Consider the following 15,544-nt stretch of genomic DNA (forward strand, 5'->3'; position numbering starts at 1 on the left):
CCCAAAGAAAGAATACTTGTCTAACTATTCTGGAGGTTGGTCCTGCAGCCACTGTACGTGCCAATTTCCAAAGAGCCATCACAGAATCCATGGATTTCAGGGCAGATCTGCACCTGAGTAGGTTAGATCAAACTGTTGCTAACCTACACCAGCTGGCAACAATCCAGAAATAACACCCCTTACACCAGGGCTGGGAGGTGGGGTCGCCCAGGAGCCATATTCTGATTTCTTGGCTCTGTACCAGCACTCCCACACAAGGAAAATTCCTATTCTGCAAAGGGCTGTAACTCAAAAATGAATGTGGTCCAGTAACTTATAGTAGGTTAGAATAAAATGCCAAATAGTAAAGGTAAAGGTAATTAAAAATTTAAAGAGCGTAGGAAAAGGATACTTACAACTGAGGCCAGAGTTATCTCAGTGTAAGGAAAGCCCTAATTTAAGAACTGAATAGAAATAATTATGTGCAGATTCCTCCTTTTTCAATCTTAGCAAATATCATTTGCTTTTATTACTCATACATCACACTAAAAGTAAACAGATTCTATAAGCAAAGGCATTATATCATGTAGCAGCTGCAGTATTGAGATAGCTTTATCTTCTTTACAGGTTCGACTGAACTTATCTAAAAATGTCAATCTCAAATTAAATCACAAACATTGATCTCAAGCAAGAACAACATGATTGGAAAGTTCAGGTTGAACAGAAAAAAGGAGAAACCATCCCAGAATACTGATGGCTAGTACTGTAGTTCAGGTTTCAGAGTAACAGCCGTGTTAGTCTGTATTCGCAAAAGAAAAGGAGTACTTGGTTAGTCTCTAAGGTGCCACAAGTACTCCTTTTCTTTTTACTGTAGTTCAATTAGCAGACCACAGTACACTGGCATTTAGGACAAGATGTGTAACTGATCGTGGGTAAGTCACCTTTAATGACTACAGCATGTTTCAGACCAACAACTGTACCTCACTTAAAGAAGTGCTACATCTTAAGCATGTAACCAGTGTGACATTACTGAAAAATCTAGCTGCATTCCACACAATTGTGTGTTTTCAGTTAGAGGTCAGAAATATCTGGTTTTAATGGGCATATTCAATGTTCTCTCAGAGGCATTTGGTGCATTACTTCCCACTCTCAGATGTGCACTGTGTATGCTGTAGAGAGGATAATGATGTGTCTGTGAAATCTCTCTCTCTTGCATTTCAGAGTGTTCTCGGGGTATTTAAGTAGTTCATGACACATACTCCCAACACAGCAGGAACACATGTGCACATCAGCTCTTCCCTGGGAGAGGTATCGGGAAGCACTGTGTCCTCACTGTTGATGACTATCTTCTCCAGAGTCACCCACTGCTTTGGGAATGTTGGTCAGTATGGATAAGGTATCTGTGGAGTTTATTATTAATTATTATTAAAGCACAGCCTCTAAATCTGGATCCCAGGCATTATGGAACTGTTTCTTACTTCTGTCTCCTATATACACATCAGACAACTGGCCCCGCCCTGCACTCTTTCCTATTTACCTCTACAGCACAGCAGGTAGCTGGGAAAGAGCAAAGAGTAGTCGTTGCCACACAGCACCAGTGGCTTCCTACAGCAGCTTCAGATTTCTTTCCTCCTCATTCATGGCTAATAGCCATAGTGATTTGTAGGATAGAAGGGGACAGGGATCTGTGTTGCTTCTCCTTCCAAAAGCCAGACAAGACCTTCACTCTTAGGACACACCCTGCATCAAACCGCAGAAACTTCTGGAAAGCTTTGACTTTTGGGGCCATAAAGAACTGTGCTATGGAACATCCTATATGAGTTTCCATGAGGACATGTGGTTCCCAACACCCTCAGCCCTTAAGTTATCACTCTTTAAAATAAGTCAGCTTTCACACATTGGCAATTTGCTTTCTTCCTAGTTAAGACTTGGAGTAGTTCAACTGTTGGACTGGCACTACTGGTCCAATTAACTGGTTAATTGATTGTTAAAATTATTAGTTTTTCCTGTGATTATATTTAAGTTCTAGAATTCTAGACACATTGGGTTAATTTGTTTTTCCACCATAATGGCAAACCCCAGGGAAAAGAATCAATTTAAGACCTGCCTTTTTTGTGTGGGAAATATATCTGCAATAGCACCCCCTCCCCCCAAAAAAACTCTGATGTCTTTTACTAATGGACAATAAATGCTCCATTTGCCTTGGTTTTACCTCTTGGCCCCATAAGGACAAAATTTTCTTTGTAGCCCACCGTTTACACCTTCTCTAAAAAAATTACTTTTTTTCCAGTTTAAACCGATATAGTTTACAATTCTTAATCTAGTTTATGTAAGTAAGTGATTGTTTATTGGGATAAAAGCCATGAAATGGCTTGTTTTCTTTAATTAAAAGTTTTATTTTAAGTGAACAGTGTCCCTGATCTCCCTTTCACTTACCCAGTGTAACTTTGTTGACTTCAGTGGAGTTACTCCTAAATGACACCAGTGTAAAAGAAATACCACCACCTTTAGTACATATTTATAATATATTCGTAAGTTCAATATTCTACAGTCACATTAAAAAATTAAAAGCAACTTACTCCGAGAGAGATTCTCAAGGGCTTTCCCCAGCTTCTTACTTTCCTGAAGAATATGATTTAATTCATCAAACTCATGGCTCTCCGGTTTTGTCCGCCAGTCCCATTTAGGATGCTCTATTGACCTTGGCACTAAAGTAAAATTATATATAAAGATTAGATTTCATAATTCAGAAAGCTACAGTAGCAATAAGCTGTGCAATGAGTCTACAAGATCAAGAATGCTCATAATGTTGAAGTCAGTTTTCCCCTTCCTATAACACTAACTGGATATATTTTTATTTCAGTTAGTGGGGAAGTTCCAAAGGAGAGGGGGAGGGAAGGGTCCTGAGGCAGGATTTCCAAATGACCTTTGTTACCAAATCAACTAACTACCAGGAACAGCTAACACTGAATTCTCAGACCAAAAAAAAAAAAACAACAACGTACACATTGGTCTGCAAGTGAAACCACTACATGGTAAATGAAACATGTGCCTATTGGCCAATAAAAGGAAAGACGACAAAATGGAAATAAAGAACTACTATTTCTGTTTTTATTATTAGTTTTACCATAAACAAAACATGTTTTATTTATATAAATACTCCTGCCATTGTCTCAATTCAGTATACGCAAAAGCAAAAGAAATAATTGCATCCGATGAAGTGAGCTGTAGCTCACAAAAGCTTATGCTCAAATAAATTGGTTAGTCTCTAAGGTGCCGCAAGTACTCCTTTTCTTTTTGCGAATACAGACTAACACCGCTGCTACTCTGAAACTGAACAAAATAGGTCTCTATTACATACCAGGTAAAAGGCTTTGTAAGCATATGAGCTTTTACTCTGTTCCCTTAGGGCTTCTTGGGAAGCATACTCTTCTGTTGAGTCTGCATTACAACACGCAAGAGATTTTATCTTAAGAGAACATTATCTCAACTCTAAAGATGACCTCAACTGCTATGCCAGAGGCTAGAAAGCTCCCTCATGTCAAAAGCTATGTAAGTGGATTGCTGCATTCTGCATCAAGCTGCAACTCCGGAGTTAATACACACTGCAGTAACACTATATGGAAGTGACAAAATTCTGGGTGATGCTAGTAACGTTCCTTTCAAAAAGAAATAGCCAATGTCACTGCCCCCCATTCAAATGAAAATAATTTATAAAAAAATAAGAACATGACTACTGCTTCACCTCATTTAAACAGCTTTGACATCTTCCTTTTTGATTTCACTAACTCTCAACTCCCTTTATTTACAAACTACATCTGCACCAAATACATAAAAACAATTTACAGACTTCTATATCTTGTGCAGCATAAACTGGCAGTTGAAATGATATGGAATTGCTGGGTTCCTGGTTAAAAAGAGTTATTCAAACCGATGAACATAAAGAAAGCTAAGGAGTACTTGTGGCACCTTAGAGACTAACACATTTATTTGAGCATAAGCTATAGCTCACTTCATTGGATCTAATTCTTTCCTCACTATGAGGATGTAGCTCATTAGTGTCAATACGAATCACATGCACAAAAATTAAAGACCTTTTTATATTTGTTTTTGTTGCTTTAGTCATCCTTTTAATTACTGCATTTATTTTAGTGCTCTCCCATTCCCTACATTAGGATTTTTTAATGTTTATTAAAAGTCTTATTTCTTATTTTTATACTACTCCGAATAACTGTCTTCCTTATTAGCCCTAACCAGAATCGATTTTTCCTCAGATGCACTGCAGAAAAAATAGAAATACTGATTATTTCCCACAGATTCTAGAATAGAAAGCAGAAGTCCATTGTCTTTTCTGAAGTTAAAAATCACGTGTTGCTTCTTCTACTAATTTCCCTCTTAAGCATTTATTAACTTTTGATATTACAATAAATTAGCAGGAGAAACTAGATCATCCATGCCTTTGAATTTGGGTCTTGGCTTATTTTTCCACAATTAGGTAGTCTCTTGTACAGGTTTCACTGCATATCATTTCTATTCGTTTCTGTTCACTTCTCACTTCAGATTTAGTATAGCCCCTTAGTAATATTCCTACCCTTCTCCTGTTTATGCTTAATCATTCATCAAAATGTTTCCGTATTTTAAATCCCCATCATATTACCTGAATCAGCCTTGTGTGTTATTCAGATCTATAAACAATCTTTACCTTGAAAGGATGTACCTAAAATTTATGACATTCATAGCATTTTCGTATGGAAGTCAGTTAGCTTTTCCCTTTTATAAAGTTGAGATTTCATATCAGAAATCTTTCATTCTACATCTCAGAAAGCTGCCCCTTTGCCACCAGCTTCCATTCTCTCTCTCTCTCTCTCTCTCTCCCTCCCTCTCCCCCCCTTTTCCCTCCCAACATCTACAACAGACACATCCAGTCTCTTAGTTAAACCTTTGTTCCTATAAAGAATAATCAGTTTTCTATAGGGAGATTATTTTGTTTTTTAAAGAGACACAACTTTTCAAAGATCAGACTTGCTGGTGAATCAGACCATCGGCTCATTAAATCTTCTAGCAATAGTTTGGGGAATGCAACTCCCACCACCATAAGGCATGTGCACACACACCCATGGTGGTGGTGGAAAATTCCTAGGCAATCATTGAGACACTCTGTGGCAGCCAGTTTATGCTTGAAGTGAGGTAGCATATACTTCTTAGTGTGCATAACTAAAGACATCATTATTGGTCATAAAATTAGCCATCCCCTTATTAAAGCCAACAACATCTATCTTTTAGTTCCCTGTGGCAAAAAGTGCTAACATGATCCCTGGATGTATAACAGAGGAACACTAAGCAGGAATAAGGAGATATTACATCTGCATAGGACATTGGTGAGATCACTGCTGAAATGCAGTCTCTACACTTTCGAAAGGATGTTAAGGAGACGGTTTAGAGCATAGGTACTGGAACTAGCAGTGCGAGGGGTGCTGCAGCACCCCCTATTTGAAGTGGTTTCCATCATATACAGGGTTTACAGTTTGGTTCAATGGCTCTCAGCACCCCCACTTTCAAAACTGTTCCAGTATCCCCCGGTTCAGAGAAGAGCTATAGGCATGATTTGTCATCTGAAAAAAACTAGTCCTTACTATGATGTTAAAGGAGCTCAGTCTATTTAGTTTATCAAATAAAAGATTAAGAGGCAAATTGATCACAGTCTTTGATACAAGCATTCTATAAACATAAATAGATAACATTTAATCTAGCAGTCAAAGGCCTTACAAGATCGAATGGGGAGAAAAGATCTTCTGCGGAAAAGGACCTAGGGGTGACAGTGGACGAGAAGCTGGATATGAGTCAGCAGTGTGCCCTTGTTGCCAAGAAGGCCAATGGCATTTTGGGATGTATAAGTAGGGGCATAGCGAGCAGATCGAGGGACGTGATCGTCCCCCTCTATTCGACATTGGTGAGGCCTCATCTGGAGTACTGTGTCCAGTTTTGGGCCCCACACTACAAGAAGGATGTGGATAAATTGGAGAGAGTCCAGCGAAGGGCAACAAAAATGATTAGGGGTCTAGAACACGTGACTTATGAGGAGAGGCTGAGGGAGCTGGGATTGTTTAGCCTGCAGAAGAGAAGAATGAGGGGGGATTTGATAGCTGCTTTCAACTACCTGAAAGGGGGTTCCAAAGAGGATGGCTCTAGACTGTTCTCAATGGTAGCAGATGACAGAACGAGGAGTAATGGCCTCAAGTTGCAGTGGGGGAGGTTTAGATTGGATATTAGGAAAAACTTTTTCACTAAGAGGGTGGTGAAACACTGGAATGCGTTGCCTAGGGAGGTGGTGGAATCTCCTTCCTTGGAAGTTTTTAAGGTCAGGCTTGACAAAGCCCTGGCTGGGATGATTTAACTGGGAATTGGTCCTGCTTCGAGCAGGGGGTTGGACTAGATGACCTTCAGGGGTCCCTTCCAACCCTGATATTCTATGATTCTATGAAACTGGAGTCAGCAAATTCCAGTTGGAAATAAGAAAATTTTTAAGCAGCAGGAATAATTAATCATTGGAAAAAGCTTATTGGGAAATGTTATAAATTCTCCATCAATTGGAGCTTTTAAATCACTAAAACGTAAACTGCCATTCAACCACAAGTTATGTCTTGATGTGGGAATCACTGAGTGAAATTATATGGCCTAAATTACACAAGAAGTCAGACTAGGTAATGATAAAAAAAAAATTAAGGACAAAGACTCAATGAGCTGTAATATTCAATTGATTTAATCACTTTGAAACTTATTTTGGGACTATAAATATTATAAAACAGAATTTTTCTCCAAGTGAAGATTAAGATGCTGGGACATGATGATGTACTATCATGATTTATTAAAGCGGAAGTAACAAAAGAACTATGAGCACAGTTGAGAGGATAGAATAAATCAAGGATTAAATATTTCAGGCAGACAAACAATTGATGCAGTGGCTTTCAGAAGTCTTGGTTACTCTGGGACTTAAACTTACTACAGAAATCATTTCTGAAAGAGTTACAGAAGGAAGGAGTTTCTGTAGTTAGTCTACTAGTATGGCTTTTATGGCACACGGTATATGCGAATCTCATTTCAGATGCAGTTTTTAAAAGGTGTGGGAGAAATTTCAGACCTCTAATATGGATAACATAAAATCATAAAAAGACCTTTTCATTACTTGAGCTAAGATACCATTCCAGAACCTGGACTTTATACTTCATAATATTGAATCCCCATCACCAGTTTTAAGATTTGTAGAGTCCTGGAAGAGGGCATAAATATTTCAGAGTAAAATACAGGAATTCAGCACAAATATTGTTGGAAAGATCACCAGATGGGTAAAATAAGGACTGAAATCTGTAGTGGTAGATGTGGTAATTCTTTAAAAGTCTATTAAAAATATTATTAGCTATATCAGCTGGCCTACTGTCTTTAATTAAGGTCTACCGTCAGCCCATCCTCTTGGGGCACCCTGCATTATTCCTGGTCCTTGAAGCATCAGGACGGCAAGGCCTGTGACTGTCTCCCTCTCAATCTCTACAGCCAGCAGTCTTTGAGGCACAGCAATCTTCTTCCTGTTCACCACCCTTTCCTGTGGCAGGTTCTCTCTTTTTAAGCATCTCCACCCTGGCAGAGCAAGCTTTACAGGTGTGCCTTGTTAGAGCTGAATGAGGGTATGCCCCTTCACAACATCTATGGAACTGCACACAGTGAAACTTTTAGAAAGTACTGTGGCTATACATGTTATGTACCTTTCTTCTCTGCAATGGGAAAGGAAGTACCAGTTTTGATTATTCTGAGTCAAGATAGATGGACTTCTGATGTGTATTTCTATTCCTCTTGTTTGCAGTGTGGCTCCATCTTTATAATGCACTGAGCATTAAATCAAGTGGGCATTCCAGTGGTGGAGATTAGGCGACTAGCAGATTAATGGCTCAGAGAGGCCACCTTGCTGCTTATGTTGTATATCCCTAGGAAAATTGTAAAAAATCAGCTCTAGTGAGCACATCTTGTGTATAAACCTAAATATTCAGTTTCCACCAACTCCTTTCCCTACATTCATATTGAGATTGCAACAACTCTAGTACCACTCAGTTTCCTGTGGCAGATGCCTAAACAAATCCAGGGGGTGCCCAGAACACCACTTGGTTTCCCAATACTGATGACTCCTTAGGGTCTGTCAGCCTGATGTATGGCTGGGTTATGTGGCAGCAAGAGGCTAGAGCATTCCTCACATCTAAATAGCTGAGGATCAGAATTAGGCCCCATTATTTTTTTCTGAAGTAGGAATCATACAATGACAGTGAACATGAAGTGCTCTGCCTAACTGTACATTTCTGCTCTTAGACAAACTTTAAACTAGTAATTTCTTTTTCTTTGTATACTTTTTTCTTCTGAATTCTCACTCCTGATAGGGATAGTATTAATGTAGCTATGTTTATATTGATGGGCCTAAATTTACAATGTTATATACACATTTATAACCAGCCTTTTTCTCAATAGTGACCTAGTAGGAGTGCATCCTAGTCCCCCAAATACAGCTGGATGGCTTCATTGTGTTTTTGATCTTGGGAAATGTTGTGATTTATGAAGCATCTGTTTTACTTGTATGAAAACTTAGATTTCATTAAGTTCAAAATAAGTTTATTTAATATTTGGTACCATACATGTGTGCATTGGCACTATTATACTTCATTAAAATTCCTTTATCACCATTTACCTTACAGGTCATTGTCAATACTCTTGTTCCTTTCCTTTAACATATAATTAGGCTTTCCCAGCAAGTCTCAAAATAGTCCTCCTATTTCCCGACACTACTTGTGTCTAAAACCAGATGTGTTTTCAATTAGTTGTTTGCATTTATTGATTTCATTGAAGAAACTACCTACATCTGCTATTATTAGCATTAAGAATATAGAGAATAGGTTTTGTGTATGTGTTGGCAATTGAAACATCAATCAAAATCAACATTTTAAAACATAAAACAGTACATAACATTCAAACTTATTTTTTTCTAAATTAATCCTATTCATATATGGTAGCACAATACTACTAACAGTCTATGGTGTATATTAAAATATAATGAGAACTGAAGTCTATTACGACGTGTATCCAACCATTTCAACTGAAGGGACAGCCCTGTTTTGCATTTTATTTCAACCCTGAGTACAATCGGATGGTTGTATTAATTAATAAAGCATTGAAATTTGCTTACATGACTTGGATTCCAGTGATGGTGGAGAAATGTTGGACACAGCGAGGTCACTCTTTGACTTTTTAGGTTTCTTTGCATTTACCTGCCAGGGTTTATCATAACTTCTACAATCTCTTCTTGTTCCTTTGTTTTCTGTCGCAAAAATAAAATTTCAGGTGATTACATTTGCATGGTCACTTTTCAAGGTTATGTTACATGATAAACCCAGTTTGACAAGGCACCTCCTTCACCTTGTTAGCCTCAGCGTTTCTCTCTCTGGCGGTGGAGGCCTGGAGTGCAGCAATCCTACTGCAGGGGTTTTTAATTCTTTGCTTTGGTTTATTTTTTCAATATTTACACTGTGGGCCTCAGGGTAGGCCCAAGCAGTTCTTTTAAGCAAAAAAAAAAAAATCAAACTCACAACACAAAATAAATGTTTTCCCGCCCCCACCCCAGATCATTGTCTTATTATGCTGGCTTCTGGTTGCCAGTCCTTCTCCAAACAAGAGTTAACATGACTGTTTCCCCTATAAGGAGGGGAGCAGCCTCCCATCTGGGAGAAACCTTTTCTTCCTGTTGTCCCTACCCTACTGCAGCTACTGCGCCCCTCCTGTCTGTGTGTCTCTCTCTCCCACCAGAAGAGGTATTTCTAAAGGTCACTGGCAGCCCTTAATTGGTCTCTAATTAACCTGAGAACCTCTTTTCAGTTCATAGGGGAAAGGGCCTTCTCCATTCTATGGCTGATAAACCAGCCTCCCACTACTCTCTCATAGAGAGGATGTTGGCTCAGGGAGTTCTCTGCGACTGTGGGGCCTATTTCTGATTCTCCCTCTGTTCACACATTTGGGCAGAGCTCCTCTGGGATGTGTCCGCTGGCTCCTTGACATCTTCAAGGAGCAGTGGGCGCTGCTTGGGGTTTTCTGTTCAGTGTCCCCTTCAGGTTCCCTACTTTTGACCCTTTGACCCTCACACCCTTTGACCCTGTCCTTTTTTTCCTTCTGTTGTCCCCCCTGTATTTATTTGAGTCCCAGGCTCAGTGGATTCTCCTACAGCTGGGGGAGGGTCCTTTAGCCATGGGGCGGCTTGCACAAACCCACTTCCCCGGAACCCAACAGGACCACTCTCTCATAGCTGTCAGGTCTGACTTTGTCACACCGGATAAAAATATACCCAGTAGATCCAGGCAACTCAAAGTATCAGTCTAGGACCATAAGGCCAGCTGCTCTTCCTCTTCCCCTTGCTGAATTATGCCAAACACAATTTCAGATCCTGGCACAAGAATATACAAACTACTGCTTGCTTGCTTTCACGTTTAACTTGAAAAATTTATGGACATGCCTTTGAGTAAAAATGCAGGGGATGATCCTTAGCTGTGACCATGAAGCCTCAACACAGTTGAGAAGTGGGGTGAGGAAAACGGAAACAATGACTTTAAGCCTCCTTTGCACTCCTCCAATACTAGGGCTACTTTCTGACGGGCCGGAAAACAAGCACAAACTGGAGCAATGAGAAGGCTGCTCCAGATTGCACTGGCTGGATATTGCAGCCAGGAATCACTAGGGTGGAGGAATGCCCATACCTACAGGCCATGCCCTGTGTGCCAGTCACAAGCCTGTGGGAGGCACAGAAGTCCTTACAGCAGATCTACACCACCTAAATATCCCCTTTGCGTGGAAGAGCATGCTGTGACCAGTTAAGTCACTTTAGGTCAACTTTGTGCCAGTGGAGGGCAGGAGCTGGCATATATTATACAGGTATGGAGTTTAAATTAAGTCTTGTTTTGAATATCCTTCTTTTTTGATGTATTTAAAACAATCCCTGTTTTGAGACTATTCCTCAGAGTGTTAATGGAAATAGTTATTTAGCATTTATTTATATGTTCCAACTTTATAGCTAACATTCAGCTCGGTCTCCTTCATTAATGAATGCTTTACACCTGCCAGTTAATTCCCAAAAAAAACAAAATGTACTTAAGTTACAGTCACACTTTCTAAGTGTAATTCAAGGGAAGAGCTACCATTAAACACAAGCATTACAAAAATTAATGGACAGATTCTGGTAGCCTTAATCATATTACTGTATGGCACTATTTGAAAAGTATATGGAAATCAATTGCACTTTAAAGTTACATAAATAATGGGCATCAACAAGCTGCCAAACCTATTCCACATCAGAGGTCAGAGCTCATCTGCTTCCTGTCTGACTCCCCTCTCCCTGGTCCCTTTCAGGCCCCTCCATGTTCTACCCCAACTTCCAGTGGTTCTGAAAAAAAGTTAAGTGCTTATACTCAAAACTGTAAACGCCAATTGCATTTAATAAAATGTATTCGCCACACAATTAAAAATTAACCACTATGCATCTGATGGAGGCCTGCTATGTTCCGACAGATTTTCAGTCAACTTTTGTCACAAAACCAAAATTTTAAAAAACACTTTTATGGATGAATATGTACCAAAATCTACTGGCTTATCAATGTGGGGGTTGCTATTGCAAATGTTTTAAAATCTCAAAACACAAAATTTGTCACACAGGGATTCATACAATAGTAAGAGCTTCTTCCTGTAAAGTGCTGAGGTGAAGGGTGGTTAAAATGTGTTATTAAAGATCTAAATAAAGATTAACTCCAACCCATAGCTCCACTGTATATTTCATCTATATTTGTTTTGTAGATCTCTTACAGTTTGTATATCTGGAATTATATTGTTACCATTTTTGACTTGATCAATTAGCCTATATAAGGGTCTTGCAGAGTGTTTCCATTCAGAGGAGAAATTGATGGAGTCAAGCTTTTTGTTTTATGCAATCCTGTTTATTTACCATAGGAATCAAACAAGAGGCGGCACTTCCATTGCTCATAGTTCTAAGCCTTTTTCCAGACAGCACTCTGCCCAAAAAACTTCTCTCTCGGCTCTCCCTCAGGGTCACATTGCACGTGCTTCATACGCTTTCTCTCTCTGCCTGTTCTCCAAGTGCTTTTGCTCATAAACATGCATACCCCCATCAAACAATATCCAACCCCCTGAGTACCCAGAAAGATGAAATGTGGAGCATAGAAAAAGATAGAAAATTAAACATTACAAGTCAAAATTCATTGAGTTTTCTTGCCCTTAAGTGGGAATAACCCAATTAGGGGAACATCTGGCCATATATGCCTTATGGATTTGTCTCCTTTCTACCATATGGATTTCCTGAATGGTACAAAGAATAAATAAAAAAATCTATTTAAGAAATATTAGTTTCTGTTCATTTTACAATACTCACCTCTGTTTTCTTCATGTTATTTCTTTGGCATAATAGTATTTTTTTTAAATCTCAAAACATACAAATATTCCCCACTTACCTGATGTCTCACTTTCTGCCCAGAGAGCAGCAGATCCAGACAACGTTCTCTGAAGCGGACTCCGGTTCCCCTGTTTGGACTGAAGATGGTCAATGAGAAATGGGATTGGCTGGTCAGGAGTCTCTGTTATCAGCTTGGTCATCAGTTCCTTAAAGAAATGGGAGGGGGGGACAAAAAAAAAAAGAACACTTAGTGCAGCATTGTACCTTATACTGATCAAAAAATAAAGGCGTATTAATAACTGTAATTAATTAAGCCAGAGCCTAATGTCAACATTTGTGAGGAAAGTTTGAGTTGTCAGTCATGTTAAATTATTAACCATTACTAGTATTAACCTGTGGAGCATTCATATGTGTGTAATACTACTAGTTATTCAGAATGTCCTCTGGAATGATCCTGAGGACACTTGATCACATACACTTGAGCATGTCTGGTATTCCATACAGTGATACAGCCGCAATGATACAAGCATTCCAGTAAGACACACACATTTTGATTCTGATCTCTTTGCATGACTGCAAAGGAGGAGAAACACCATTGACCTTAATGTTATACCAATGTAAGACCAGAATCTGGCCCACAAACTCAACAGATCATATAGATTTTGTTACAGGAATGAAAATACCCAAGGCCCAATTTTCAGTACTGCTAAGCACCCACAGCTCCCACTGACCGTAGATGTGAGTAGTTGTGTGTGTTTTCACTGAGGAGCTTGCAAAATGAAATTTAGTTATACACAGCTGCATTTGCAAAATTTTCTCAGAGGATGCAACTTTCTGAATTAAAACTAGCTTCCAGTTTTAATGTAGTCTAACCCTAGGTATTCAGAGTTTTCCCAGTACATCATTATGCACTGCAAGGGCAGAAAGGGCAGGAAAAGGATTCTATACAATACCAGTCTCTGAAGAGCAGTCCCGTGCAGCAATGTTACATCCACCTTACGCAAAATGTGTGCTCCCTCAAGTTACAGCCGTAAAGCCATCTTTTTATACCTTACTTGTTTACCACTACAAAGTACTGTATATATCACCTGAAACTGGATTCAATTTATCATATACAGAAATCACAGACATGGCTAATGAAAGGGAAAGACAGGACACATTATAATCCTGTATTGTACACTTTATAAATGAACACAGAGGTGCATCGTTCTGGCTCAATATTGTAAATAACCTCGACCCTTGTGGTCATGTATGTAATCTGTTTAAATCAGAAATGGAGGAAAAACAAAGTAAACAGGGGAGAGAAAAGGATTGAAAGGGCATGGCTATGCAAGGGCTCTATTTAACTTGCTTAGCTTTAAACAGTAGAATAAAAGATTTAATGGAAAACTTAAATACAGACAAGGAGCAGAACAGTCTCAAAACAGCAACTGGAGGGTGTTAATAGTTTGAAAACCTCCTTAGCATGTAACTTGTAAGATGCAAGAGATGCAGTCAAGGAATTTCAAATACAGTGTAGCCAGGAGAAAAGGGAAAAAGCTAAGTGGGTGCAGCAAGCACAAGATCTAAAGGGTGCTCACTGTGGCACATAGCCAGTTAACTTCTATTTGCATGGGCGTGTCAACAGACCACTCTGAAAACAGACGAAAGCAATAGGCAGTGGGAGTACATATTCAGGTTTTTCAGTAGCAGGCAGCAATCCCCACTCTCCTTCTTGAACCAGGTTAAAAACCAGATGTCTTGGTTTTCACCCCCCCCCCCTTCTCTAATCCATTGAGCCCAACTTCCCACTCAGAACTAACAATTTAACCTTTTTCAAATATTTTTCCATAGAGGTCAATTTTTTCCTTTATGTCCTCTCCCAATTTGTTAAACTTGTTGCTGCTGCCTGTACTTTAAAATTACCTCACAGAGTTAATTAATTTCTCTTGGCTCATGTCTCCCTTACTTCCTGCACTGCTTTCTCCTCACTTCTGCCCTCTCTTTGTTTTAAAAGTTAAAGAAGTTATAAGCGCACACCTTTCCACAACAACTATCATTACCATACAGTACACACGGCAAGTTAACTCTGCCCTCCTTTTAGCCCTTCTGCACACACTCCTCTACTAGACTGTTTTCCTCAACATTAGTAGTTGTGGATGTTTGATGTAATAGTGCCTTCAGTTAGAAGAAGACAGTTTGGTAAAAGGGTACGTGAAGGAGGTCAATTGAAGGCTTGCACAGGTACATGGTAGAGCAAATTATCTGTATTCACTTCAAGGCCCTTTTATACAGCCAGAGTGGTGCAGAAGCTTAAGTGTGAGCAAAAAGAGCCCCAAACAGACTTCCTAGATGAAAAAAGACATTTCACTAAAGAAACCAAAATGGAGAAAACAGGTCTGGTTTCACGGCTTTTACAAAAAAAATTAAGAGGACTGTCCATGATCTGTTATTATTTGTTAATAAGAAGCCAATAGAGATATCTTTGGTTTTGGAATAGAAATCCAGAGGAACAAGAGCAGCTGCTGAATGAGCAGTGAGCACAAAAGGAACTGAACGTTGAAATAGCAGAACTTTGGTGAAAGTCCACCCAGAAAGTCTTCCAGCAGCATGTCCATGTGTCACAGGAAGGAAGGCCCATTTCACAGAAGAGGAAAAAGATTAAATGAGTCTCTCTACCCAGAAGGCAATATGCAAGTTAGAGCGCTTCATGGGTTTTCACTTGACGATGGCACATCAGCCACAGCCACTTTTTTTTCCTGGTAAGATGAAGTATGGAAACTGGTAAATGAGGTGATGCATAAACCTGTGCTGATACTCTGCACAGGAACCAGTTTCATCCTGTCTGAATGTCTAGAAAACAAAGTCAGAAGAGTTCCAGAAACAACGGACTTTTGCCTATACAGGTTAGTGAATGGGCTGCAACAACATCACGTGTTCTTAAAACAAGGAAATGAGAGGATTCTTGAACTACAGAGTCACCATAAACTGTTGGCTGGAAGGATCGACAAAATATACATGCTAAACTGTCTGAGGAGTTGAAGTTGACCTACCTCAATAATATAAAGAGATGGCATTACCAGCAGATTAAATTTCAAATAAGTA

General features: G+C 39.3%; 1 protein-coding gene across 1 annotated transcript in view; it reads right to left on the reverse strand.

Moving 5' to 3' along the window:
• Positions 1-15,544, reverse strand: part of C2H8orf34 (chromosome 2 C8orf34 homolog) — a 228,313-nt gene that overhangs the window by 171,418 nt on the left and 41,351 nt on the right. Inside the window, exons 2-4 of the mRNA XM_077808680.1 lie at positions 12,519-12,666; positions 9,200-9,331; positions 2,559-2,687 (exon numbers count right to left, since the gene is read on the reverse strand). Of these exons, the coding sequence (XP_077664806.1) occupies positions 2,559-2,687; positions 9,200-9,331; positions 12,519-12,666 (409 nt within the window). The remainder of the gene's footprint in view (positions 1-2,558; positions 2,688-9,199; positions 9,332-12,518; positions 12,667-15,544) is intronic.

This window comes from Eretmochelys imbricata, chromosome 2 (assembly GCF_965152235.1).
Source record: "Eretmochelys imbricata isolate rEreImb1 chromosome 2, rEreImb1.hap1, whole genome shotgun sequence".
Classification (NCBI taxonomy): Eukaryota; Metazoa; Chordata; order Testudines; family Cheloniidae; genus Eretmochelys; species Eretmochelys imbricata.